We start from the raw sequence: 27,215 nt of genomic DNA, 5'->3' as shown, positions 1-27,215 counted from the left end.
GGAAAGGCTGATATTGTACAAAATTGTGTGAAAGAGGTTTAGTCACTGGCCGGCCGGCAGACTGACTGATTGACTTATAATAGGGGAAAATCACGAAACCTGAGAAATATCTCTGAATGACGTCTAGTGGAGAGGTAGGAAAGTGAGCCACCACTCGTTTGTTAAATTATTGTGACGAACCCGACAACAACTTTTTAAACACATGTGGCGCGCGTTGTTAACACTTCGGTACTATACTATACTGTACGCCAAATTCATGTTGCATTGTGGGTACTATGCAATAATGGCGACAATGTGAAAGTCAGAAGATACTCTTCCGGATTTTCTTTTTGCCGGAATTCCACCGGTTTTTACCTGACTATATTTTTTTAGTTTAGTTTTTAATTTTATTTTTGGAACGAAATGGGAAAGGAGCAAGATTTGTTGGATGCTGCCCGGACAGGGAACGTTGTAACGATTCAAAAAATATTGTCGGCTCGACCGAAGAATGCACTCTCGCAAGCGATTGCTATCGGGTAAGAGTTGTACATGTAGGCCTACATCATATGCCTGTACAGTAGCTTCCGTTACGAACAATCACTGTGCATGTACTGTGCGCGTGGTATATGTTCACTGTAGCCTGTATCTGCTCAATATAGTCGGCAATACATCCAGAGGACACATCATACCAATCATTTATCTCAGTCTGGTATTGCCTTGGTAATCATGGTAATGACACCAACAGACCAAGGATTCCTCTTTGACATAAATGGCCTAGGCACTGTCATGACTGTAGCTTGCTAGCCTGTAGAGAGGATGTAGCTTGCTAGCCTGTAGAGAGGATGATCAGTACAGTAGGCCTAGTTAGTTTCAGAGGTAGGAGGAAAACCCCAGAGGAATATTCTGGCATGTCGGGATAGAACTCTCGAAGTCAGGCATGTCAGGTAGGGACTGAAAACCCAATCCACATGTGGACCAGGCCGGGATTTGAACCCGGTACCACAGAGGTGGAAGGCATGTATGCCAACCTGACAACCTGAGCCATCGTGACAAGTCATTGTTACACCTTAGGCTTAGCATGCTTAGAGAGGTAAATATGAAATAGTTTTTTTTTTCTGTTTTGTTTTTGAAGCGATGTAGAGTAGGGTGTCGTAACTTTGTAAGAAACATTGCAATATATATTAATATATTAAAGTTTGGATTCTATCAGACCCTGCAAAGCAATGAAAAACTGAGTTTAAGGCAAAGATGTTTCTACATACATTTATTTTTACATACATTTATTTTAATAATGTTTTTTGTACATGTGTAATGCATGCAAACTGTGATCATTTTGGTACAAAAAATGATGGTGAGTCTGTACTGAAAAGTTTACCATTCATCATGTTCACAGTTACATGTATGTAAAATCTTTGTTCTTGCACAGTATTTCAGAGAATTCAGTGCTTGCTTACGCATAAATTTGAAAAAGTGTGAAACTAAAAATTAAATGGAAGAATGGAGGAGATACGTGCAGAATGGAGGCTGATAATGTCCCTTACATGTCCCTTTGGCCTGCCTCATTATCACTTGATCCTATCCCTAGCTAGTGATCATTTAAGACCAGCCAAGTACATGTACATGTACATTCCCTTAACCCTAACAGTTCTGCATAAAATTTGGCTTGGAGTACTCACAGTACTCAGTACAAAATACATGAAGCAGTAATGTGAGGCTTTTTGTGAGCCTGAACTTCAGTGAAGGACCTACATGTACACGTAGCATTACAAATTACTACTTCTGGCTAGGGCACTTCCATTGTTACTCATACAGAGAACAATAAAGTCATGCACTCATAGTGCAAGAACACTGTATGGTTCATTGTCTTATCTATTGTATTTTATGGCTTCAGAGAACAATAAGCTCATGTCCTCTTTCAAGCGACAGCACTGAATAGTATATTTTACTACTAAGTAGTACTTAGTACTTTGTAATATTTAGGGCTGTTCAGGTTAATACAGGCCTAAAGTACATCTACATGCATATTCGGCAAAAATTCAGTGTTTTCCTTTTTTTGAATACAAAATGTAGAAGTTTTGTGGTGTTGAAAGCTTGAGTAACTCCAGCGGCGATGCTCATGATATCCAGAAATTTGGGTTTCCCTATAAAGTCATGAGAGTTGAGGCTGGTGTACTCAAGGGGTGTTCAATTTCACTGAAGTAAAACATCCTCTTAAAAAAATAGGTCCACAGTTGACTGGTTGAGTCTGGAAGTTGAAACCAGCACTCAGGGCACAGTACACCGAACTTGTCTCCAGTGATATAATATTGGCAGAACACTGATCCATTATTTTACGCCGAGTTGGCAATTTTTGTCGCCTCATTGGACCGGAAGACTTTACAGACAATTTCACCACTGTAAACAGAATGAAAGAAAGCCGTTGACTATACAGCAGCTTAATCTACTCAGTGCTGACACCCCCTCCCTTCCCACCGAAATGCACTTCCTAGGCAATTGAGCATCGTTAATTCACCGTGAGTCTTATACTGCCTGTAAATGCACAGACTACCGGCAAGTTGTATTGAAATATTGAGACAGTAAATGTCTGAGCAATGATGCGAGGAACTTTACCACAGAAGTACAGAATACATGTAGGACATTGTGGCTTCAACTACTGAGTGCACAAAGACTCAGCGCAATACAAGTAAGGAGTAAAAAAGGAAGGTCCATTCACATGTATGTCCTTTGACTTTTCTTTGTAGACAGGGCCTACATGTACATGGCTAGTAAAGGTTGATGATGATTCTGTTCTTGGTGGTGCACTCAGCATTATATACTGTACATCATGCTCACAGCTGTAATCAACTAACCTCAAGAAATTTTGCAATGCCATTGTGACAAACAGCCAAGGACATTTTCCACGCATTTGACCTGCATTCCAAAAAAGTGAACATACAATAGAAATCTGTGCTTACACCTATCAGATGTGAACAAGGGCACTACTGTGGACGCTTGCATACCCTGTATGTAATGAATGCACCAAAAAAGGGGGCAGTCATCGCAGTATAAAGAGTACCTAACAAATTTGGCAGTCATCAATTCTGATAACTGCCAAACACAGACCACCACAAATATGTCCCAGTGCTGAGTGCCTGCAAAATGAAAGGAACCCCACACGTTGCCCTAAGGCAGGTCATCCCGGGTCAATTCGGGCATGTTATTTGTTATGAAAGAGTGTTCAACACCTTTCATCAGTAGAGCACACACACACAGGAGTATCGCTGTACGTCTGCACAGCACAAGTCACTTATTAGCGGAATTTGGGCGTGCTGAGCCCAAGTCTTCTGGGGACAGTGAGCGAATCTTCTTTCAACAAGAAGCTGTCATGATGAGTACACATGCAGCTGTGGCTTTTGGCCCATTGCTGCCTGTGAACAAATGCAGTACATGCAATATTGTTGATGACGATGTTTGTCACACCACAACCTATGTACAATTTGTGGTAATTTAGTTTATTTTTGAAGAAGTGTTCTTCAAGAAACTTGCTGTGGCTTTCTACTTACATGTACTACAGTACATGTACAATGTATACAGTGTACATAGCTGGGCTCAGGTTTCCCTTGGGGTGCTGATAGCACCAGGCAGCTTAAAAAAATTGAGACACAGAGCACCTGCAATAAATAAACCTGACTGCTGCTGACAGGGCCAAAAAAACTCTGAATTCATTTCTTCAAAATAGTTCACTCTTGTTCTCAGTGGCCTTTTCTTTGCCTGTGAGAACAATCTGGAGGTGATTTACCACACATCATTTCATGTTTTCTATCATTTTTCTTTGTGTAACTCAGGTGGCAATATTTACCTCCCCCCCAAAAAAAGGCTGAAGGGTGGTGATAGTGACTTAGATTTGTGAGGTGAGCTGCCTCACATAGGCCTACATGATAATGTATGAATTGGCAGGGGAAATCCTGGCCGTGGCTGGGCTGTACCGTTGCGTGCACATGTACCCGAACATGTAGGCAGACTCCTGTGTTCACTGGTGCTTTGGACTACCACACAAAAATAGAGCACTTCCACAGTGGTGTGAGGGTGGCAGGTTCAAATATCCCTTTTTTTTGGGTAAATTTCTCTGTTCATCTTTAGACCTGTTCACACTACAGCCTCTTGGCCTGGCTTGAACTCGACCCCGGGCGAACTCGTGACCACCCTGGGTTGAAAGGTTGATTTTTCAACCCTGTGTTCAACCCGGCATTGTTTCACACTTGTTATATGTCTGTCCAAGTTCAACCCAGAAATGAGCACGAAAACTTTTCAACCCAGGTCGAAAAATCTCCACCCTGGTCCAGAGCAGGGTTGAAGTCAATCTTGGGCTTGACGGAGGGTTGGCGCAGGTGTTGAAAATTAGCAAGGGTGCATCGTCGCCAGTTTCCAACCCTGCCCCAAACCCTGTGTTAACTCTGAGATTTACTTCACGGGAAAAGGCCTATTACATGTACAAGGTTCCTGTCAGTTTGCCAATCGATGTTTCAACCTTTTCATGTTCTAGCTGTCGAGCTACTGGTATGTGTACTTTGTGTTTAGCACTTCCTGTATGCACTTGAAATAACATTTGGTTGGGGCTTTTACTGGCATACCGGTTCATGCATATGCACCGGTTATTTTCACAGCTACTGGTACGTGTATACTCCACTGACATCCAGGAAATTCTACGTAAATAATTGTGGGCACCCTCGGAAGGGATTCGAACCCAAGAACCTACATATACATACATGTACATACAGTGTACATGTAACTGAGTGCATATTTGTGCAAACATCATACAACCCAGCCACTGAACTGGCTTGAATCTGTTAAATAGCAAAACCTGTTTTAAGATTTATTTCTGCAGTCTTCTGGTTAATCATTTGATCGTGAGTTGCATCACATTCCAGTTTTCTGTAAATTTCATACTTCATTCTGAATTCCTTTCTGCCAGTTTCTATTTCATTTTGGGTGTAATAAAGTGTGTGATATCTTGGACATACATGTACATGTACCTGTCATGCTAAAAGTCTGGATTTTTCTTCTCCCTTTAGTTTCAGACGAAGTGTGGCCCCTAATTGCCAAGACAGCTCTGGGTATACACCGATGCACCATGCAGTTCTGAATGGGCACAGGTACGGTAAATACACGCTACTCAAGTACACATGTTGAGTTTAAGGCATTGGAATTAAATATACTGGGTGGGTACAGATTTTGTTGTTGAGCTGTTGATTTTATTTGATTGGAATCGGTTTGCATGTTTGTGTTTCGCTAAACATACATGTACAGATTCAAGAGAATGCCTTAAGTCATTACGCCTGGCATCAAGAAATGTTCAGTGTGCTCTGTTTCATGGGCAAAAATAGGCAACGTTTACAGTGTGGATGATGAAATAACTTTAGATTGTGATAAACATGTGACTTGAAATATTGTACGGCTCAATTCCACCTTTAATTCCCCCTTTTTTATGAATTCCACAATTCTGCCTGATGTTTGGTTAGGTATAACTGACTTGTTTTGTTTCAAATTGAACATCGGGAAAAGGTGTGGATACTGTACCAAACTGGAGTTTACAACCGCTGTAAAAGGTGACAACTATACAATTTTAAACCAATTAACTCATATTGGTGTATACATGTATACACCATCATTGTCAGGAATGTCAAGAAAACTCAACAAGCTCTTGCAAGAAGGCTGGCTACCGACAAACCACTCTAGTCTACATGTACACGCTGCTGTCCATATTCCATGCTCTGACCGTGCAAATGTCCAATCTATGTACATGTATGTACAGTTGTGGTAAAAAGTTTACATACCCCCCCCCAGTACTGCTGTACACCTGGTATGGTAAAACAAAAACAGTTTTCCAATAACTTTCACAACTTTGCTCATTTCTATCAACTTTTTTTTTCACCAGGACAGACAAGATGGGTCTTTACTTAAAGTACAGGGTGTATGCATGAAATAAAAACACCCGAGGACGTATACGATTCATATTTATATTTACAGAGAAATCAAAATTTTACATATTCCAACCCTAATATTGAGTGCCACTTCCTGTATTTGTGGTCACATCACACAGTCGCAGTGGACCACATTCTGAAGTATTTTTCTTCATCATCATCATCTTCGGTTTTACGTCCTTCTTTCCATAGAAAAGCAGGGGTTGGACTGGTCCTCCCTATAGTTGGCTTCACTTGCCGAGGGGGTCTTACTGCATGTCTCTACCTCTCTCTGTTCAGCGCCATTTCAACACAATAACGGGGTGCTTTTTTTACAAAATGATTTTTCAGATATAATAATATTTTGAACCATAATAAATGTCTCGGAGTATTTTCAATTGAAGTGCATGTACACACTATGGACATTGAGTTGAGGTACTGTTTGTTTGACCTCATAAAATACAGTTGGCCAAACTATTTTGAACAGTGAAAAATTGAGGAAAACTGTTTTTTGTCTAGTGCATGTAACTTTTTGCCCCATCTGTACGTACCTCAGTTTGTAGAATTACCCGCAGATACAGTACCTTAGTACCTGTACATGAACGTTGGCAGAAGTTTAAGCCCAAAAGGTGCCAAAATGTTGAGACACGTGAAGGTAGCGGATGTGTGTGCTGCCAATACTGTCCTATTGCGTCTTTTTGCATTTCCTGTCGAGGGAAGTAAGGATTACCTCAGCAAATCCATCACTTCCCCAAAAAACTTGTTTTGCTGATACAGAATTCAGCCCTTGGACTTCTGAAAGACATCAAGCGTGCACCGTTTATGCTCAGGGTGCGTGTCACGTATAGTGTACAGTTGTACATGTGCATGTACATGTGAGGTTGGTTTACAGTCTAAAAGTACACATACATGTGTGCGAGCGTCTTTCACTCTACACCTTCTAAAAAGGAGACCTTATCACTGCTCATACAGTTACCTGGAGCCTTGACTGTTCCCGAGAAGTCTTTATGCAAAGAGGGATGGATACTGTAATATGGTCAGGGCAGGGAAGCCATGTTTGATTGTGTTCTGTTATTAGTGTAGTGCCAAAACTACTTTTGCCTTTCCATGCCTCACTTTATTATTTTTTTTTGTTTTAATAATTACAAATTTTGAATTCATAATCAGCATATTTGATATTAATTTGTAATGAGTTTCATTTCAGTGCTTTCATTTGTTTTTCTCAGATGCCAAAACAAAAGGAGTACATGTAGCCTCACTTTCGATTCAATATGACTGACTTGTGAATAAGGCCAGTTCATGTTTACTTAAGCAATTAAAATACCTTTTAAGAGATACAATTAAGAACGTGGCCACTGACCCATTGGGCATTGCCAGTGTACATGTATACATATACTATCAGTGTCAGAGCTCTTAGTTGAAGAAACACCAACTACATGTACATGACGTTACTGCATTGGCATCACTCAGGCTGTGTGCATGAATTGACACACACGCACATTAGGCAATCCACAGCATCCCATCACTGACCAAAGGAGCATATAATGCATGCATATGTACATCACCTGCTCAAGAGTGTATGCTACCGCAGGGATGACCTCCGATGCCCCCTTCACACTACCAGTAACCAAAGGTCACTGATTCAAGTCTGGCTTTGGCAACCACAGCCTCAGTTCTTCAAAAAAAAAACTTAAACATTTCAAATGTTTTTAAAAAGTGTATCTTAAATGCACTTTACTCACAAAGGAGGTCCAACGGTTTTCGTGCATGTACTCTTCAAGCAAATTTGACACGCAGTAAAGATGGTAAAGGGGCTTTGCATGCTTTCCATGAAAAAGACGACAAAAGGTATCATACACTGTACATGTACATGCGCACAGCAAAAAACAGTAACCCCGGTGTACACCGAACACATGTACAATGTATGACACGTCTGCGATTTTATCTACTGAGCATTGAAATTGTTTATTATTAGGGCTTACACTAATAATGGAAATTGTTAAAATTAAATGTGACGACCAGCACAGGCAAGCACGCCTCTTGAAATTTACAGTCACGCAAATGTGCGTTTGCTGTTAGTGTAAAAATAGGACAGGACATTGAGTTAGAACAGCGCATTATGCAGGGTCTGACATGGACCACGCAACACAGTTATCTGTCACACTGTTTGTTGCCGTAGATTGACCAATCAGAATTCAAGTGTGCCTGAAGATACCGGTAAATATATACATGTACATGTACTGAATTCGAGTATGTAGGCCTATGCAATTCAATATGAATTTCTTTGGGATCTGTGCAACAACATGTACGTAAAGTTTGTACGTACAATGTATGTACATGTGTACATCGTCAGTACAGTACATGTACATTGGTACAGTCCACTAATTCAAGCCCCATTAAAAACTGTGCAAACTCAACACTGTTCAGGGCCCAATAACATGCATACAACATCGCTGAGATTTCTGACACATCAATTAAATTTTTGTCTGGTGTCTAATCTTTCAATATCTTTTTAATTTTTTGGCAGGTTAACCAATTACATTTTTAATTATTCCCACAAAACAAAATCACCCCCCAAAAAGTGATATTTCCAAAGTCTGCTTGTAGCCATTTTTCAAGTGGTAACCCTCAACTTTCCCGGGCAATTGGGACCATTTTTCAACCGTATTTTTTAACTTTTCTGCTCTCAAATATGAAAGCCCAAAAGACCCAGGGAGCTGATCCCGGCAGATATTTACACAATCACACCATTAGGGGGGCCAAAATCTCTTTTTTCAACAACACTGTGGGGGGCACTTTTAATGCTGGCCAAAAATTCTCACTTCAATTTTAATAGACTACACTGGCATCACATTCACCATAAAAACTTCCAAAAAAGGATATACATGTAAGCAGGTTGAGTAAGCTTTTCACAGAATTAGAAGTGATCTTTTTGACCTTCAAGCTACTACAGCCCATGTACATGTATACATGTGCCACTTGTGTACAATGCATATACATGTATGTCTTGGTACAACTAACTACAGTGCATACATACAATGTACATACATATACATGTGAACGTTACATGTGCAATACTTAACACAGCACAGACCAAAATGACTTGGCCATAATAGCCTGGGTTTAATCTTACATATCAGTACATCTTCAGTACATTGCATGTCTGTATATATTGAAGGTTATGTTACAGTTCATGTATTTTTTAGATTAAGGAAATACTGTGTATGGTAATTGATACATGTATGGTACATGTATATATGACCTATTGGTACATATACCCCAACAATGAGGATATCATTGAACAGGGTATGTACCGTTTACACACATACAAGTTCATGGGAGAAACAGTGTATATTGTACTCATGAGTAGGACATGGGTATATTAAGGGACCGTCTTCCCTATTTCCTGTGTTTGAGAACGGGTACATTGTACAATGTACATGTATGTATGAGAACGTGCATCCCTTGAGCTGTCAAGTTTATTCTTGGTTGAACTGCAGGCAAAGCCAAGGACAGAAGTGGTACATGTACATGCATGCACAGCAGAGTGGATAGGGTCCACACAAACCTGGCTAAGTTATATCCAATTGGTGTATACTGTCAAGGTTGGGAAAAAAAATTGCTTGGTAAAAGTGTTTTGACACTTAAGCTTTGCACATTGTAGGCAGTGGACTTCTCTGTCTCTTGTGAAGGTCCTGTCTGCTCTCCAGTGACAATCAGTTTACAATGTACATTGTACATGTACAGTGAGGGGTGTTCATCCCTTGTCACAGTGTTTAAGTGGCACATTTTGTGAAGATGTTACCGTAGTTTTTTGCCAGTGTTCTGACTGCAAGCTTCTAGTTGTTAGGTGCTCTGCCACCGTACATGTACTGGTATAAAACAAACTTCAGCTAAAATTCTGACCTGTTGGCAAAACAAAAAGTAGTGTACAAAAGTATATGTACATGTAGCTGCAAGAAATACTGGATGCTGCTAAAATGCTTCAGCCACCATGTTTTTTGAATTTACATGTAACTGGCCTCTCTGGTACCACCCCTGTACACAAATAAATGTGTACATAGTTACCTTGCATTATCCCTTTTGTTCTGATACATGTGCTTACACATACCATACATACCGTGTACGGGTACTTTGTTCGTCAGATGCACTGTACATGTACATCAGTATTTGTTTACAGCATGAACAGGAGTTTCGTCTTCCCTTGGTTGTGGCTTCCAATAATACCACTCATGAAGGGATTTTGTTATTGTGGAATGGGATTGTCGGCTGCCACGTCATATTTTGTACTGTGAACAGCACAGAATTGTCACCTGCTGTGATGGTGTCCATGGTATTTTACACACCCAAGGTGGCAATTGGGCATGCAAATGCTCATACATTGCAGTGTACATCAACTTTTTATACAATTTTTTCAAACAAATGTACATACACGTATATCTGGTACAGAGTGCCCAGGTCAGTCAACTTGGGCAATAACTCCAGTTTTTTCATACACCTGTACCAGGAATTCAGAATTCCAGACTTCTGTCACAGGGATGGATGTCAGAAGCCGTATTAGTAAAGAGGAGAATTTCAAGATCAGGAACTTTTGAGAATTAATGTACAGTGTATACGAGTATTGCTCAAATTTATTCACTGAGACAATGTACATGTACATGTGCATTTACTGTACATTTGTATGATGTGCTGTGCACATTATATACCGGTACAAGTGAGCACTTGTTTAAATGTTAAATATTTCGCTGTCCTGTGTGGAATATTCCTACATGTATGCCATTTTTTGTTTAGAAGTATATTTCATGAATACAATATAATGTTCTTATTTCCTGTTGTAGGTTACATACTATGTACATGTGTGCAATCACAGCCCCGCAAAATATAATTTGGACGTTAGTTGTGTACAAAATATTCGGGTATTTTGCTTTTCTTCGGGGAAGGGGTATTACTTTGTTCTTCAGTTACATGTACCGGGGTACATAAATTTGCTGTTATTTACCGTATCATTTGTGATCCACGATCTTTTGAGCAAAACAAAATCCACATGTACCGTACAAGTCAAGTTTCCTTCGGACTCCCATGTACGGTACCGGTACACGTACATAGTCTGCATCATGGTGGGACTTCTACCCACAACAATGAATTGTACCTGTGTGGTACCACAGGAAGTAATGGGTTCAAGTGTAATCTAGAATAGAATATTGTACTGAACGTGTATGATGATAAGGTAATGTACCGATATGCACATGTACAGAGAAAATAAACAGACAGTTACTGTAAGAGTAAACTGTTTGCTCTAGTAATATCAACCTAGTTTATCAGCAGTTCAGATGAAAACTATATGTACTTGAGATCATTTCAACTCCTCAAGTGTAATCCTGTGGTGTACAATATCCAATAAATGGCCTTTTCATTAGCACCCAATCCTGTAATGGGCTCTGATCAAATCATTTCAGCCCCCAGGCCATATTTCCTGGCTCGCTGGAAGCCAACTCTCCACTTCCATAAACAGGAATTGCTGAAGACATGCAAGCCAGTTGGGAGGCCACATCAAAATGAAGTATTGTTTCTCCATACTAAATTTGACCTGGCTCCAGCATACCGTACCGGTACATTGTAGTTTCCATAATAAGGTTTCACTTTCCTGTAATATTATACACTAGTGAGCCAGTTTTGGTGTAATACATCGTACATGTACATGTATATGGCTGTTTTGTACTGTACATGTACACATATATGTGCATTGTACCGGTAGCTGGCCAACTGATGAGTGCCAAGGGATGGGTGCTGCTTGGTCAAGATACACATGCAAATTATGTAACTTGCAGAATTTGTACCCGATCTACACATGTACCGGTACATGAACGTACATGTACCGGTATCTAGTCCCACACATACATTGCATACAATCGAATACGTTTTAATACGAGCTCCAAGGGACTCTCCAAAAAACCTCGTCTTACTGTAAACCTTGTTTTATACATGTTGACACTTACCCCATGCATAGAGCGCAAGCCTGGCGTCATACACCAGCAAGCTTTGTTATACATCACGGCAATGTACGTGTGCTGCAGGCCTACATGTACTGGTACTCTACGATACAGTACATGTATATGCAGTGGATTAGTATTCGATGTACAGCCTTTAACTTGTTAATAAATTTTAAATCATACGATTCAAATGAATAAAACAATGATTCCGAATATGCCTACTTGTTGACACAACAGTGGCTGGCCGGCCGCCCTGCGTGCGCCGCGCGCACGCGGCATAGCCAGGTAAAGCGCTCCTTGGAAACTGGTACCTGACGTTGCTCGTAAGTTAAGGTTTAATTAACTTGAGAACCAGTTCATATAAGGAAGGGACGTAAGAGGGCGTTGAAATTGGAAAATTTCTGTTGGTTTGTAGTTGGCGGGAGGGATCTATTTTCAAGTCAGGTTCACGTATAATTGTTCATGTTCAGCTGAAAAAAAAAAACTCTTTCGGACCAGACCCGCTGTGATCAAAACTCCTTTGATGCCACGACATCGCAACACCTAGTGTCATCTAGAATAAAGCCCCCTCTAGCGGCACAAGGAACAGAGTCGCTAAGTCATCGTTGGCAAAACCGCAACACGAATTGCCGAGTGGATAAGCATTTTTAGAGAACTACTGATGTGCTCCATCAGGAATTACTTACTGGGATTACGGGGATTAAGCTTTTGAAGATGCTTTTCAGTTGTACTCGTATAAAAAATGCCATGGACAATGGTTTTTGACACTGCCAGTTAGGCAAAAGTGCTCGTCTTGTCCGTGTTTTTGTCTTAGCATAGCTCGTATTAAGTAAGTTTTCTGTCATAGGAATGTGTACAGTTTGATCGGGACCAAAGAAATATGCTCGTCTTAAGTGCGATCTCATCTCAAGCGTGCTCGTGTTATTCATGTTCGACTGTACATGTACTTACATGTACACATGTGTGTGAGTCCCAACCCACTTGCAAATTATAATGGTGTATGTTTTTTTTCCCACAACCCCTCGCTCAATTTTCAACTTGATGTGCATAATACTGTAGACAGTAAATATCGGTACTGTACCAGTACTTGTAAACAATATTTCCCTGAGACGGACGTGCCTCGTAGTAGTACAGTACATACATGTATGTGCACATGTATATACGGTTCATGTACCAAACTCCCATACTGTAGTTGTGGGGACATACACTCGATATTTCAGGAGTCAGGTTGGCAGGGTAGTTCTTTCCTCGCCTTCCACCTCTGTGGTCCCGGGTTCGAATCTCGGCCCGGTTCACATGTGGATTGGGTTTTCAGTCCCTACCTGACTCAGTGGGTTTTACCTAGAATATTCCTCTGGGGTTTTCCTCCAACCTCTAAAACTGTAACTGCTTCATACTGTCTCCGCTTTACTGATGTTGGTGAATGTGGGTCATTTGGCGGCTGCCTGAGGCGCCCTTGTATGCCATCGGCTCAACCATGTTTAAATGTATTCATTGTTCCACGCTTAATGTCTTTATTTTACAGCGCATTTGAACATATCTATATGAAATTCGCGCTTTATAAATGAATATTATTAAATTATTACTGGTCACGTACATGTACTGGTACATGTATAGTACATGAAGACAAATTCCGGCAGTTAGATGTTGGATGTGGCACATGTGTGACTGGATTTAAACCAATTTTACATTTCATCTACTGTGTTCCATGTCCTCAGGCTTGCAGTGGAGATTCTGCTTAAGTACGATGCCTCCCCGGGCATGCCAGATGCCAAGGGCAGCACACCATTCCACCTGGCTGCCTGGACAGGAGGGACGGAAATCATCCGTGTACTCATATCTCACGCCCGGGCGTACTGCCACATCAACGGACAGGTACTGCATGGGAAGTCTCGGGTGGCCTCTCGGTTTGAAGGCGCTGTATCTTACGTTTGATTGAGTTCACGTAGTGCCATCCTGTGACTGAAATGGTGTTTGAGTGGATACCCTGCTGCTTACGAGGGTGGCAATTATCTCATCTTATCCTCGGTTGAGAAACAGTGGTGGAGTCTGCTGTGTGGACCTCACACAAGGTCTCTGCCTACATGTACACGTGCACTACAGGGTGACGAGAGTGCATCTTGCAAAGAGCAAATCAGATCTCCCACTTTGCCTTGACTTTAAAAAATTTGGGGTCGTTTATTGACTTGTGCCCTTTGTAAATACCTACATGTAGTACGTGTCAACATTAATTTTATGATTCTGATCGTGGAAAGTATTAGCTTACAGGTGTTTGTATGTTGTGGTTTCCAACTGTTTACTTCAGAATAATGACTGGGATACTCCCTTGCACTTCGCAGCGCAGTATGGCCACACAGATGTCGTCAAACTATTGCTGGAGGTGAGTCAACTTTTCCAGTTTGTTCATCCCGACAATAATTAAGCCTGTCACAGTTGAGCAGTGGTGTAGCGGTCATCACCTAGCCAAATATTACCATGGCCAGGTGTGAACAAAGCGAGAGAAGATGAACATTGAATGCTATGTGTACATGCATGAAAGTAAGGTTACACAATAACCTTAAGACTTGAGACTCTCCCTGAAAGAAGAATGTTTTCAAGGAGAAAAGTACTTGAAGAGTACTCATCCAAGTATTTCTTAAGTTGTTTGGTCTAAAAAAGTTTATTTAGTGTCAGGGTTGAAATGAAGTCCGTCACCGGTCCTTTCACTAGTCCTGTTACTAGTTACAGGACAAGCAGTAACAAAGGAATGCTTTGGTCACAGTTTGTTTGAGTACCCAGTGGCATGGAATGAGTGTGAGTGTGTGGGTGACTTGTGCTGGACTGAAATGTGCAGGCTTGGCATACAAAGTGTGGACCTCTGCACATACAGACAAAAGAACTCCAAATAATGTAGGGTATGATAGCATTGTGTGGACTCGCACACGTCCACACAATGTTTTCCCCTCTCTAAAACACATCTTCAGCAACATTTTTGGGTCAGAGTTATGCAGTTCGAAATAGTTATCCTAGTGGGAGAAAAAGAGAGCATTTTTCCAGAGTTACCAGTACCTTAACCACAGGAGAAAAAAGGAATGTCCACACTTCGTGAAACAAATATGAGTGGGCTTGTGGTAGACTCGCTATGCCTACCCATATGTACTGATGACGTACCGGTGTTACACTGGTTTACCGCACTGGTTTAATGGGCTTCATCAGTGTGGTATAAACAGGCAATGTACATGTACACTTGTACATGCATGCCATGAGCAGAGGAGATGGCAGCGTAAGAGGCATGTTCGATCAGATGAAAGTGAGAGGTGAAATCCTAGCGTTTTCCATTGTCAAAGATAGTTCCCAGAAGATTTAAAACAGTGTTTGCATAAAAATTTTTTAAAATGCAGAAATTTTTTTCAAAAATCTGCTCTGTGTAAACAGAGATTCTTCTTATTAATAAGTTTTTCTAGTAATGAAACCAAGGATTCCTCCAAAGCGCACCCTCTAGACATTGTAAGCTCATAAGCCTGAAGAAACCTGTAGAGGAGATAATGAGCAGGTGCATTTTTGGTGGCAGGAGGAAACACAAGACCAATGGTCTGGATAAAACCCACACAATCAGGTACCGTTAGGGACTGAAAACCTCAATCCACATGTGAACCGAGCGCGGATGGAATCCAGGCCGCAAAGGTGGAAACCGAGGAAAGAAGCACTACACCGACCTGACTCCCAGAAACTGTACTCATGTGCTTTTGATAGCAATGTAAATGTACATGTATGGCGATAAATGTATACACCACCGACCCCCATTCTGTCCCACCATGCACCGCGTTGATACTCCATCAATACATAGGGCTGTTACAAAACTCTCACTTGTGTCCTGCTGTCTGTATGTTCATCCTGCAGAATGCGGCTGACCCTACCATCGTCAACAAGAAAGAGGAGATGCCCTTGGACCTGGCGGCCCAGTACGGGCGGCTGGAGACGGTCCAGCTGCTGTTAGGGAGGCAGCCCGAGCTGCTGGGCCGCATCCCCGACCATCGCTCCATCCTGCACCTGGCGGCCAGGAACGGCCACCCGGAGGTCATCAAAGCTCTGCTGGCGGCCGGCTGTGACATCAATAAAAAGGTGCCGTTTTTGCTGTCATTATTCCACCCTGAGTTATCCACTTCATGCCGGGGCATTTTTCAATGTTGATGATGCTGGGTCGCATGACTATCATTTTTTCCGTTTTCAAAATCCTTCAAAAATTCACCATTTCATTTAACATTCATTTATAGCCGCACCAAGTATTCTTTAGGCACTCCTCTAAGTTGACAGGTGACCTTCATTGACGCCCGAGTATTTCAGCCACGCCAGCAGCCTTGTAAACAGAGCCCAGATTGTGCGATGTTGTATAACTGTCTTTTGTTCGCGAACCTGGCTCAGTGCACTGCTGACTTCTTTTCAATAGGGGCCAGATTAGCATGCAGCGGTGCTGTGTGGCTCATCGCTGCGGTGGTGGAGTGCTTTTGTCCCTGGTGGTAATCCCCTTGCTCTCAATGCCCCAAACCGTGGTATACGGTTTCAAAACAACACTGGATTATCACCACTTTTGAGAGTGAAAAATTTCGGTAATGCCCAACAGCCTGATCTTTTGTTCGGAGTACGGTCTTTTGTTACAAGGCCCTGTTTCCTTTGTCCGAGTTCGGAGACCCCGGCCACCCATATCAACCATACGTCTCCGATCCCGGAGTCCCTCGCAGGAAGTGGTTATATTGTAATTTATTTCTGGTAATGACGTTAAGGATTCCTCGAAAGTGTCCTAGGCACTGTAGATCCCAAGCCTGAAGAAATCTGTAGAGAGGAGACAATTAGAAGCAGTAACACTTATGCAGGTGGGAGGAAAACCCCAGAGGAATATTCTGGGTAAAACCCACGAAATCTGGTAAGCACTGAAAACCCAATCCACATGTGGACGGAGCCAGGAATCAAACCCAGACCGCAGAGGTGGAAGGTGAGGAAAGAAACACTACGCCAACCTGACTCCCAAAAGTTGAAGTGAACCCTCCTCAGCTAAGGAAAGACGGGCCAGTGGGAAGGTTTTCAACTGAGCCCGTGCATGTGCCAGGCACACGGGGGGGGGGGTTGTCCGCAGGGACCATGCATTCCAGCATATACTGGTTGCACGTACTCACTGCGCCCCACACAAAGTGTGCATAAACTTGCATGCTCACAGTGAATTTCTATCAAAGAAGCGCCGTTTCCATGTACAAGCACACCCTCTCTCATTCTAGCTCGGAACACATTTCTAAATATCTCACTAGCAGAAAAAAACTCCAGCCTAATTCCCAAACTGTGATTGTGGTTTCATCAAATCTTCCTTCATATCAAGAATGGCAGGAAGTGGAAAAGCAAAATAATCCCTTGGCACTGTTTGACTACGCAGGCTTGAAACCTAGTATATCATAAAAACTAAAATGTTAAACAACCAGAAATATTAACCAGATCCTTATTCAAAATGAGTAAAATCCTCCTGATGGTTTCCTAAGTTTGAAGTACAGAGGACTCAACAGTCCACAGACATCAAAAGCAAGCGAAAAAGGAGACTTCAAAGAACTCAATCTCAAGCATAAACTTAAACTGTTTAACAAAACTGCTTAACGGTGCTTATTTTCCCCCACCTGCAGCTCAAGACAGGTTCAGCGCTACATGAGGCCGCACTTTTTGGTAAAGTGGAGGCGGTTCGAGTCCTCCTAGAGCACAGCCCAGCGATCAACTACCGCATGAAGGACTCTGCCAGCGAGACAGCGCTGCAGAAAGTGGAAGGATACCCGTCCAAAGTGGCCATCGAAATAGCCGCCATGATCAAAGGTGAGAGTCTGGGTGCGTGAGCTCCGAAGCACACTCCCATCCAAACCAGCAGAGAAGAATTGAGACCGCGTCAGAATCACTTGGCTGCGGCTTGAAAATACACAATACAGTGGCTGTGGCTAGCGCCATGGACTCATGTAATTTCAAGCCATTGCCAAGTAATCTGGACACTGCCTGAGGCTGTGTCTCTACTGTTGGACATAGCTTACTTGTCTGTGGAAACCACCAGTTAGTGGCTACATGTATTTCCCCTAGACGTGCAGTTTCTAGCCACAGCCTGTTGATTTGGACATGCAATGACATACACTGCTGTTGGGTGCGGTATCCTTGTGTGGCTTATTCAAGAGATGTACAAGAGTGCTCTTTTTTGTTTGTCAAGGAGCTCACATGAAAGCGGTGCTAGAATGTCTATTAACCCTCCTTTTGTTGTAACTGTCAAAAATTCCTTCCACTTGATTTCCCCCAGTACACAGACACATGTGGGAAATTTGACTGGTTCTGATTGATAGGACAACCGGTTTAAGAATGTGTCTTTGCATAGGAGGGTTTAATAGAAGTAATGTATTGCATTTAAACCACATGGAGTCTTTCGGGACTACAGAATTGTTAAAAAATTCCTATCCAAAGCATTGTTTACTCTGATTTTTGGATAGAAAGTCTTATGATTGTGTATTCGCATAATCTAAATTTTCCTTATTTTTCCAGCCCACATAAGAGGCGATCCACTACCCCCATCCACAGCAACTCCCGGCCCACTGCGCAAAGCCAAAGAGCTCATTGACGCTGAGCAGCAGTCGACGTATGATAACGTGCCTCCAGCTACGGCCCCTGACCTCCCCGCCGGTCGTCACTCCTCGTACACCCCGCCGCTGGTCAAAAAGCCTGCGCGGCCATTCCGCCCAATGGCGGGCGCGGGCCGCAGTGCCAACTACATGAACGTGGACCTGCCCGCCAAGGTGCCTCCCAAGAAACCAGCTCGCTCCTCCATCGGGATTCTGCTGGACAAGGTGGACTTGTCCGCCTCGCCCAAGGCCGAGTCGCCGCTGGTGAACTCCACCTGTTCCATGTATGACCTGTCTTCTGCTCCCTTGGGCAGCAGCAGCCCAGCGTCTCAGCCAAAGAGCTCAGGTGATGGAACACCGGTCCGAGTTTGATCAGTGATCACTTGTCAATCAACTTATCAATTTTACCTGTTGCCCAGGATGTATGTTATGCATAGATTACCAGTCAAGTTGACAGAGTGGCCTCTTCCTCCTCTGTCTCTGTTCAGCAGGTCTCAAGTGAATTTCCACAACCTCGTAGAGGCTGTGACTTTGAGAAAAGCACAGCAGAAGTGACTTTGAGTACACAGCAGAAGGTTGAGAAATTAAAGTATCCATTAGTTACAGCTGCATCAGAATCACCCAGCTGTGGCTAGGAATAATGTGTCCTTATGGAAGGCAGTGGCCAGTGGCACAGCCACTTCTCGTTGACTTATGTGGAGTGGCTATCTGTAGCAGTGTTAGCCACTTCCCATAAACTTATTTAGAGTGGCTAGCGGTTTCAGCCAATTCCTGTAGACTTCTGTTATATTGCCAGCTACAGCCAAATGATTAGGATGCAGCCAATGTACAATTGGTCTTCAATGGTTGTGGGTAGGCACAGAATTCTTTATTAAATGATGGACCATTATTGTATTCTTGTTGAATAGATTCGGAGAAGTCACCTCCGCCCTTGCCGGACCGCAACTACTACGACGAAGACGTCGCAGGGGAGTACACCCAACTCCGCTTGGATGCCACCAAAGCCACCGTCAGTGCCTCGCCCTCAGTGCCTATCAAGTCCACGGGGTCCTCTTTCAAATGCTCTGCCCCTCCTCCCACCACCGTACCGCCGGAGCCCGCCGTGCTGATGAGAGCCAGCTCCAGGAAGAAGCGGCACATCTACGTGAGTCCTTCTGAAAAAGTGGGAGTAGACTGGCCGCGACGGCATGGATTTGAAGCTGTGGGGTGATTGATCAAGAATAGACCTTTCATGGGCTGAAATTCATCATTTTTGATGTTTCTTATGCTTCAGAAAATACGTACACAATGAGCTTTTTTCCCAAAGATTTTTATTATTTAGCAGAGGCCTTATTATTTAGTTAGAGTTAAAAGTTATTATTTAACTAGAGGCCTACAACTGTGCGCTTTTTTGAAGTTTAAAGGAAAAAGTGGGAAAGTTGTGAGTTTTTGTAGAATGTGCTATTTATGCAACCGGAACAGGTTTGCCACAGGCACTGTGGAAACTTATTTCAACGACTGCGATTTTGTCGTCAGGCGATCGTTAAAGCCCGCCTGTTGGACACTGCAGTCCACACACTTTGCCGTTGTTGTGTTTGACAAGTTGTTGAGAGAATCCTGTGGGGGTTTTATGCTATTTCTTTCATATCTTTGTTTTCCTCATTTATTGGTTGCTTACTATGTTGGCCTTATCAGTGATTTTGTTTTTAGGCAAACCCCATGCTAGAGTGGCTCCCTTACACAAATTCTGTTGAAGACCTGCACGCTCCCAAGTCCATTACCCACCCAAAACCAGAATGGGCTCATTCATTGCATGTGCTCCAGGTTCATCCAACTACAGAACCACGTCATTTGAAAATCAGTTTTCTGTATGCATGCCGATTTCATCCACCAAGGCATGAACAGAATTTATTTAGTAAAAGAAAACCTCATATTCCAGGCCACCGGCCACCACCCAAACCTGCTAACTTTACGGAGGGGGCTTAGTTCCACCAGTCAGCTGTATTATTAACAAGAGAACACTGAAATTTGCTGGCCACATGTCAGACCTCATTCTCCAAAGTTGTCCTATTTTAAGACACTTTGCAGTTATATGGGTGCAATGAAACAAGAGTTGCAGGGTCATATGTCAGATTGAGAGCAATGGCACCACGCCTGGGGCGTGTACCACCAGAAGAAAACTTCCAGATGACATGATCGATGATGATGATTCTTAATTATCCTTGACAGTGGTCAGAATGACTGTCCACCTAGAATCACCTTGGTCCACAGATTTATGCAATCACTATTCCACACATGAACCACCAATCTCCGCTAACTAACTCTGTATCCACAGTAATCCACCAAATCATCCACCAATCCACACCCACCCATCCACACCCTGGCAACCCATCCGGGTTCACTTTTGCGTTAGCTTTCTGTCTCTCTCATTTGCAATCCATTCTCCATCTGCGTCAACTCTAGGCACCAGACCCCATTGACGATGACCCCGTTATCTCTTCCAAGGAGGACGTCAACGAAGTCCGCAAGAGCCTGGTCCTCCTGGACCACCCCCCTCTCCTGGCCCAAGCCCCTGACCCCATCCCCGGCCCCGGTCCCATGCCCTCCTCGTCAGAGTCAGAGAGCTTCTATGAGGATTTGTCCGAAGCGTACAGCGGTGAGGTTGTCACCATGCAGCAGGTGCAAAGCTCCACAGCTCCCCTGCAGCACTTGCAAGTGAGTGTACACCACTGATTTGTACCAACTGCAGAGCGCAACGGAGGGATGATTCCTACACAGTGAATCCGTTGAAAACACATATCAGCAGTTCTTCACGATAGTCTTAGACCACATCCCCATTTTCTTCAGCGAGGTCCAGGCCACCATTGGTTGTTTTAAGCTATCATTTGCGGGTTTCCTTTTGTTTAAATGCAGAGTAAAAATTTACACATACATGTACAGCCCGGCTTGTTTGTCTCGCACACCACAGCAAACCAGATTTCTTCTTGCTTTAGCGTCGCAGTAAACTAGTTTTGGTTTTGTGAATCATCTGAGGCATTGAAAGTTGCAGTATCAGTTTGGAAATTATGTCATACAATGATCTGCAAGGAGTTGCAGTGTTTCCCTTTGATATGAAACCAAAAATGCTTTTCGGTGTTAACTGGTATTCTCTCAACTCATACTTGGACATTTTGCTCTAATTTATTGTTCAAACAACCATCATGGTTTTTTATAATAATTCGTGAGTCGAGGAAGGATATCTTCTCCCCTCTGTCAAATCATCATTACACAGTAGAGTTCATGACTCTTGTGAACATGTTTCTCTTTACAGATCCCAGCACATTGCAACAGTACAATGGGCTCATCCACGGGCAGCGACACAGACGCAGATGTCTATGAGCTTCTCTCTGACGCCACGACAGGACAGCACGAGAATTACAACACCCCCCCGCCCACCAGAGTTGCCCTTTCCTCGGTGGGCTCCGCCCTGGAAGACTTATCCCCAACAAGTGAGTATAGGCCTCGTGAGTAGAAATTCATGAATACGAGTTGAGTGGTGACTCCCCTAAAAATGGCACTAAATATCACTCATCCATTTTTATCAAAAGCATTTATTCTGCTATTAATTTCATCTTTTCAACCACCTCAGAAGGCATAAACCCTGTCCCTCCGCCTCGCCGTTCCAAACATCAAGCTGCTTCCCCCAGGAGCTCCACCCCGACTCTCCCCATGCCGTCCATCAACAATGACCTCAACGGTAGTTTGCCCACGCTGGCCACCAGCTCCTACTATTCGGACCTCCAGAGTTCGGAGACGGCGGACTCGGACGTGCCGTCCTCCCCCGGCAGTTGCTATTCCCAGCCGCCCACCCCGGACCACCCACCACCCTCCCCGCACACCGCCATGTTGGGCATTCAGGCCAAGCTGTCCCCACAGGTGAGGGAAGTTTGCCAGTCTCTCCGCACTGGGCAAGTTTGCCTCGGTGCCTTCTCCACGTTTGCTTCAGTTCATGCACGCTAAGCCAGTTTGAAACGTGTATCGTCGGAATTTAACCCATGCTGCTCTGGCAAACAATTTGGGCAAAAGCACAGTACAGTGCACCACACAGAAGCTGCCGTGGAGGGGCCATTTTTTTAAGTTTAAAGTCAGTCAAAGCATGGCCGCCTTGCTGTGATTAGCACTTGAGGGTATACATGTCAGTAGGCAGTAAATTTTTGATGGATTGGGCCCTTTCATGCAGTAGAAAGAAGGGATCAATTGAAACTGCTATTTGAAGCACACGTGTCAAACTTCTTCCCCGACAAACAAGCATCATGAATTCTTCCAGTTGCCAGCGTGCAGCGGGCAAATAGAATTTGTCGACCATTTCCCACAATGCACTGCATACAAAATGACCTTTCTGTTGCAACCTCTTGGTGGTGAGCTGTGCTGTGAATCTGCAGTATTATTGATATATGCACAATCTCGATATACATGGAAGGGTGTTGGAAGATGGAGAGTAAAGCTAACGGAATTCCTTCTGTTTGCCCTCACATTTACTGGTCATAAACTATTGGATGTTTGTGTAGCAGAAAGTGGGGCAGTGTTCAGAGAGTGTCACCTCATGCGACTAAATTAACAAAACTAAAGCATCAAACTGAAAACAGAGGCAAAGTTATGATTGCAAAAGCTGCCAGCTTGTTCTGTTGCGTGCTACTCTGATATCTTTGTGAAACACTGCATCAAAAAGAAGGCAACAGTGAAGACAGTGCAATACTGCCCTCTATTGTCTTGTGGAGAATGAACCAGTGACGTGGCAGGAAGGAAACATACATGTAACCTTTGAAACTTTTCACCCTTTTTGGTAACATTAAGAAATAAAAAGTGCTGTGATTCAACACCAGCACCACTAGCAGCAGGTTCATGTGTAGCGGTAACCAGCACCAAAATTTTGAGATTGGCTTTTTTTTTTTCTGAGGGTACAATTTAATTTATTGACGTTTGGTAAGACTCCTTTCCTGAAGCTTTCCACCAAGTCAACCAATCTGAACAGATTGGTTGACTTGGTTGACAGCTTCGGAAAAGGAGTCACAGGCTGGGAAAATTAATACGTTGCTTTTAAATAGTGATTCATTTTAGGTAGCATTTTTTAGTAGGATTGGACACAAACACCCTTCAGTCTATTTCACCTGGTTTTGTATGTGATGTATTTTTTATTTTTTCAACATTTTTGTAGAGAGCAATGTAGTTACTGCATCATTATGAATGTATACATTACTTTAAAACATTCCCAAAGAAAAGTACACCTACACAGAACACATATGTAGTTGTTAAACTGCAAAGAAAACAAAATCAATTTGACACCAGGTGTCAATTAACTATTTGTGTAAAAATTCAAATGTGAAACGAGAGCAAAGAAAGTACGCAGAAGATAGCAATGAAAATGACAAACAATCCTACAAATGTATTCCTTTAATTCAGCATTGAGCAACAGCTGTCTAGTTTTTGGTAGTATCGTACTTTGGTTTGTACATGGACATGTATGTATTGTCGTACATGCACATATAAAGTGCAGTGTGTTGTTGCTCGTTTTGGTACTTGATTTGGTACTTGAAGTCGTGAATGAATATTTTGGAAGTGCGACATTTAGACCTTTCTGGAAATCCACCTGGGATTAATTGACCTTTTTTGGCAGATTAAATATATCCGTAACAACATCATTCAATTGTCAACTGTTCACCACTGTGGCTTTGAAGTCTGCGAACATTCAAACAGTACTGATAAGTACAACTTTTGAGTTACAACCCATTCATTTTGCGTCTGGAAAAAAATTTTGCCTTGGGGAAAATTTCTCTCTGGGTCATAATATCAGTCCTTAAATTTTTTTTCAAATTGAAAAGCAATTATAACAAGTTCAAATACATTAAGTTGCCTTCTTGCAGTAGACATTGAGATATGCAGACACACAAATACATGTACACGTAAATTCATGCTCCTGAATTACTGTTCCATTAATGCATTCTACTAGTACTATTGCTTGTTATGTCTAATTGTTCACATTTTTCTCTTTTTTCCCCCCAGAAAGCGGGGTATTAAACTCAATATTTGTAAACCCTGTGATGCTTATTCTTTCTGCAAAGCCTGTGCACAAAAGCACATTTGACAAATCACCGGCACACTACAGTTCTTTTAATCCAACCCTCCCAGCAATTTCCAAAACCACTTAGCAGATTAGCGCAAGTATACCTTCAAGTTCCGCCAGGCTGGCCAGCTGTCCAAGGCCAAAGCTAATTTTACATGAAGACCCCCGAACACTCTCAGCTGCTTCCAGCATGCCAAGCTTCCTTATTTACCTCAAAGCTCCTGCCCGATTGGTTGCATTCATTCTGATCACGTCCAATTTATACGACCGCACTCTTGTCTCACTTAATTTTTTTTATTTATTGCCTAGTCCTTCCCGCGTGGTAACTTGCTCGGGGGGCAGGAGCCGTCAAATCAAGCGTGGACTTCTCAGCGTGCATCAGTGGAGGAGGGATCAGCCTTCCGGCCGATCGGGTGCAGAGACCCCGCAGACTCTTCAGAACAGGCGTCTCGCTTCCTTGAGACCCGGCATTGCCTCGCTCCAGAGAGTTCTGTTTTTTACAGCACAGGGACTAATTACTCCCTCGCCGATCCGTCCAGTGGATTTGACGACCGGAGCGAAGAGAGACAGTCCGGAAGACGGCTGAACCGACCAGAAAAACCATCCCGTTTTGGCTTCCCACGGACGGGCATCGGCGCTACACCCCAAACTCATTTCACCGACGATAGTCACCCAGGACCTGTGGATTTGCACCAGACTGAGACCGGCAGGGGACCAGTGAACGGCAGCCACTCTCTCACTCACTCAAGCATTGCTGACTCAGAGGGTTACCAGGCCAACGACGAGTTTCAGAGCATCACTGATACCAGCAGTAGCGGCGATACCGAGTTGCTGAGACAAGACGAGGAAGATCCCTTTGCTGGTAAGTGCTTCCACAATATCAACCCAAAGTCCTAGGGTCATTTCAACCGTGCGCCTTTAAAAATCCAACTCCCTGCATTATTGCAGCAAATGATGTGTGGGTTCACATACATTTAGGTACCGGTACAATGTTTATTCCTAGTTTTCCAACAAAACTGAGACAGTTGTAAAACAACGCCAACCACTCAATATTTGGATAATGACTCAGATATGTACTTGCTCAGTATGAAATTAAATCAACTAAACCGATTGATATTCAATATTTGGCTCTTTTCAAAAACAACTTAGAAAATCAGCAGCAATTGTGGGCAGATGAGATCAGTTTCACATATAGACTTTTTTTTCATGTGAATGAAATAGAGAAAGTAGAAGCAAAGTGTCAGCTTTGGAAGGATAGCCCTTGCCAAGTTTCAGAATTAGCATTTTTAGAAAGAACAGTCACCTTTCGAGTGTTAATTGTGTAATAGAGGGTACCTGACAGCACCGTTTAGTCATGCAAGAATGCACACATGTAGTGGCACTTGTGAGGGTTAATGGATGGATTTGATTGTTCATTAAGCCCTGGATGGGTATTGTAAAAATAATAGGGCCATGCAGTATGATGTAGCATAATAATTTGCCTGTTGCATTAAAATGAACATCATAAGGGAATGCCATTACATGTACAGTGTGCGACATCTTAATACCGGTGTGCCATTTGTTTCCTGAATAGTAATCATTTATAATATTTTGGTCATTACTACTTGCTTGTGTGTTCCCTTTTTCATCAAACTTGACGTTACCTGTACTCAACATTTCCAGAAGCACAAAAAACATGAAAAATAGCTGGATAATGTACCGGTAGGCCTATCACGCGATATGGTACATGTATAATGAAGAAAATTAGAAATGAAAAAGCAAGCATAAACTGTCAATAAGCCATTTGCAAGTTAAATTTGAATAAAATCTGGTACACTGAGTTCTTTAAAGTCACTTGAACATAACTTGAATTCTCCATACTAAAACCACTGTTGCTATACCTCGTGATTCAGGGCAAGCTTTTGCTTAATTACATAAGCATGATAAGAGACGCCTTCCAACTGTGCACTGATCTCAATGGATAAGAACAGCACAAAGGAACCAGTCCATTCCAGAGATGGTGGTCGCTATGCAAAAGCTTGACCCGAATCACAAGGTATAGCAACAGTTTTTTTAGTCTAGGGAATTCAAATTGTTACGTTTCTGTGCAATCAGATAACACAGTGTACCAGATTTTATTCAAATTTAACTCGCAAGTGGCTTATTGTGGGACCTTGTCTGAAGTGCATCCTGTACATACCGGGTACATGTACATGTAGTTTGATAGGACAGATGAGATTATGGGAGGTAATGGTTTTAATGTTTAACTTGATATCACCGGGATGAGGGGGTTCATTGAAAATTATCACTGCACTGTAAAGTACAGTAGCATGTACATTGATGCATGTGTCTGGAGTGTCTGGATTTTGATATGAATTATGGAAATTGGTCAAAGTCCACATTACATAATATACTAGCACCTGTACCGTACATCTACATGTATGGCAAGAAGACAGAATTGTGGGACTTTGTTCCTAGTAAGTTCACTTTTTAAAATCAAGATGCATGTGTGTACTATGGAATCACCTGTATAAATTTGTAAAAGGTCCTCCTTTACCCGTTCTCTGTCACTTGAGGAAGACGTGAAACTATTGAAGCATTTTAACCCCGTTTAATCCAAATTCTTTGGGCATATTACATG

At 42.7% G+C, this 27,215-nt stretch overlaps 1 protein-coding gene across 4 annotated transcripts; it reads left to right on the top strand.

The window, feature by feature from the left end:
- The first annotated feature begins 252 nt into the window (after window positions 1–252).
- On the top strand, window positions 253–26,600 carry LOC147795424 (uncharacterized). Of its 4 annotated transcripts, none has more exons than XM_087131924.1 (12): window positions 253–515; window positions 5,031–5,111; window positions 13,627–13,783; window positions 14,214–14,288; window positions 15,788–16,009; window positions 17,551–17,734; window positions 18,440–18,862; window positions 19,425–19,660; window positions 20,959–21,210; window positions 21,806–21,983; window positions 22,127–22,410; window positions 24,905–26,600. In XM_087131924.1, the coding sequence occupies exons 1-12, from the start codon at window positions 403–405 to the stop codon at window positions 25,490–25,492; spliced, it is 2,793 nt and encodes a 930-aa protein (XP_086988050.1). In that variant the 5' UTR covers window positions 253–402; the 3' UTR covers window positions 25,493–26,600. The 4 variants fall into 4 exon arrangements, with proteins under 4 accessions (XP_086988050.1, XP_086988052.1, XP_086988051.1 ...); XM_087131925.1 differs by having other exon boundaries at window positions 254–515; window positions 21,001–21,210; window positions 22,124–22,410; window positions 24,905–26,599; XM_087131923.1 differs by having other exon boundaries at window positions 254–515; window positions 22,124–22,410; window positions 24,905–26,194.
- The last annotated feature ends 615 nt before the right edge of the window (window positions 26,601–27,215 follow it).

This window comes from Acanthaster planci, unplaced genomic scaffold, assembly GCF_054643075.1.
Source record: "Acanthaster planci isolate LZ-2023a unplaced genomic scaffold, COTS_SCS Contig32, whole genome shotgun sequence".
In the NCBI taxonomy this organism is placed as follows: Eukaryota; Metazoa; Echinodermata; class Asteroidea; order Valvatida; family Acanthasteridae; genus Acanthaster; species Acanthaster planci.
This window is presented reverse-complemented; position numbering and strand designations above follow the sequence as displayed.

What these genes read in the sequence shown, in the direction of transcription:
- LOC147795424 (XM_087131923.1), top strand. Translation starts at nt 403, where the DNA reads ATGGGAAAGGAGCAAGATTTGTTGGATGCTGCCCGGACAGGGAACGTT. An exon ending in AATAGCCGCCATGATCAAAG is followed by an intron (nt 17,735 to 18,439) that starts GTGAGAGTCTGG and finishes TTATTTTTCCAG; the next exon opens with CCCACATAAGAGGCGATCCA. An exon ending in GTCTCAGCCAAAGAGCTCAG is followed by an intron (nt 18,863 to 19,424) that starts GTGATGGAACAC and finishes CTTGTTGAATAG; the next exon opens with ATTCGGAGAAGTCACCTCCG.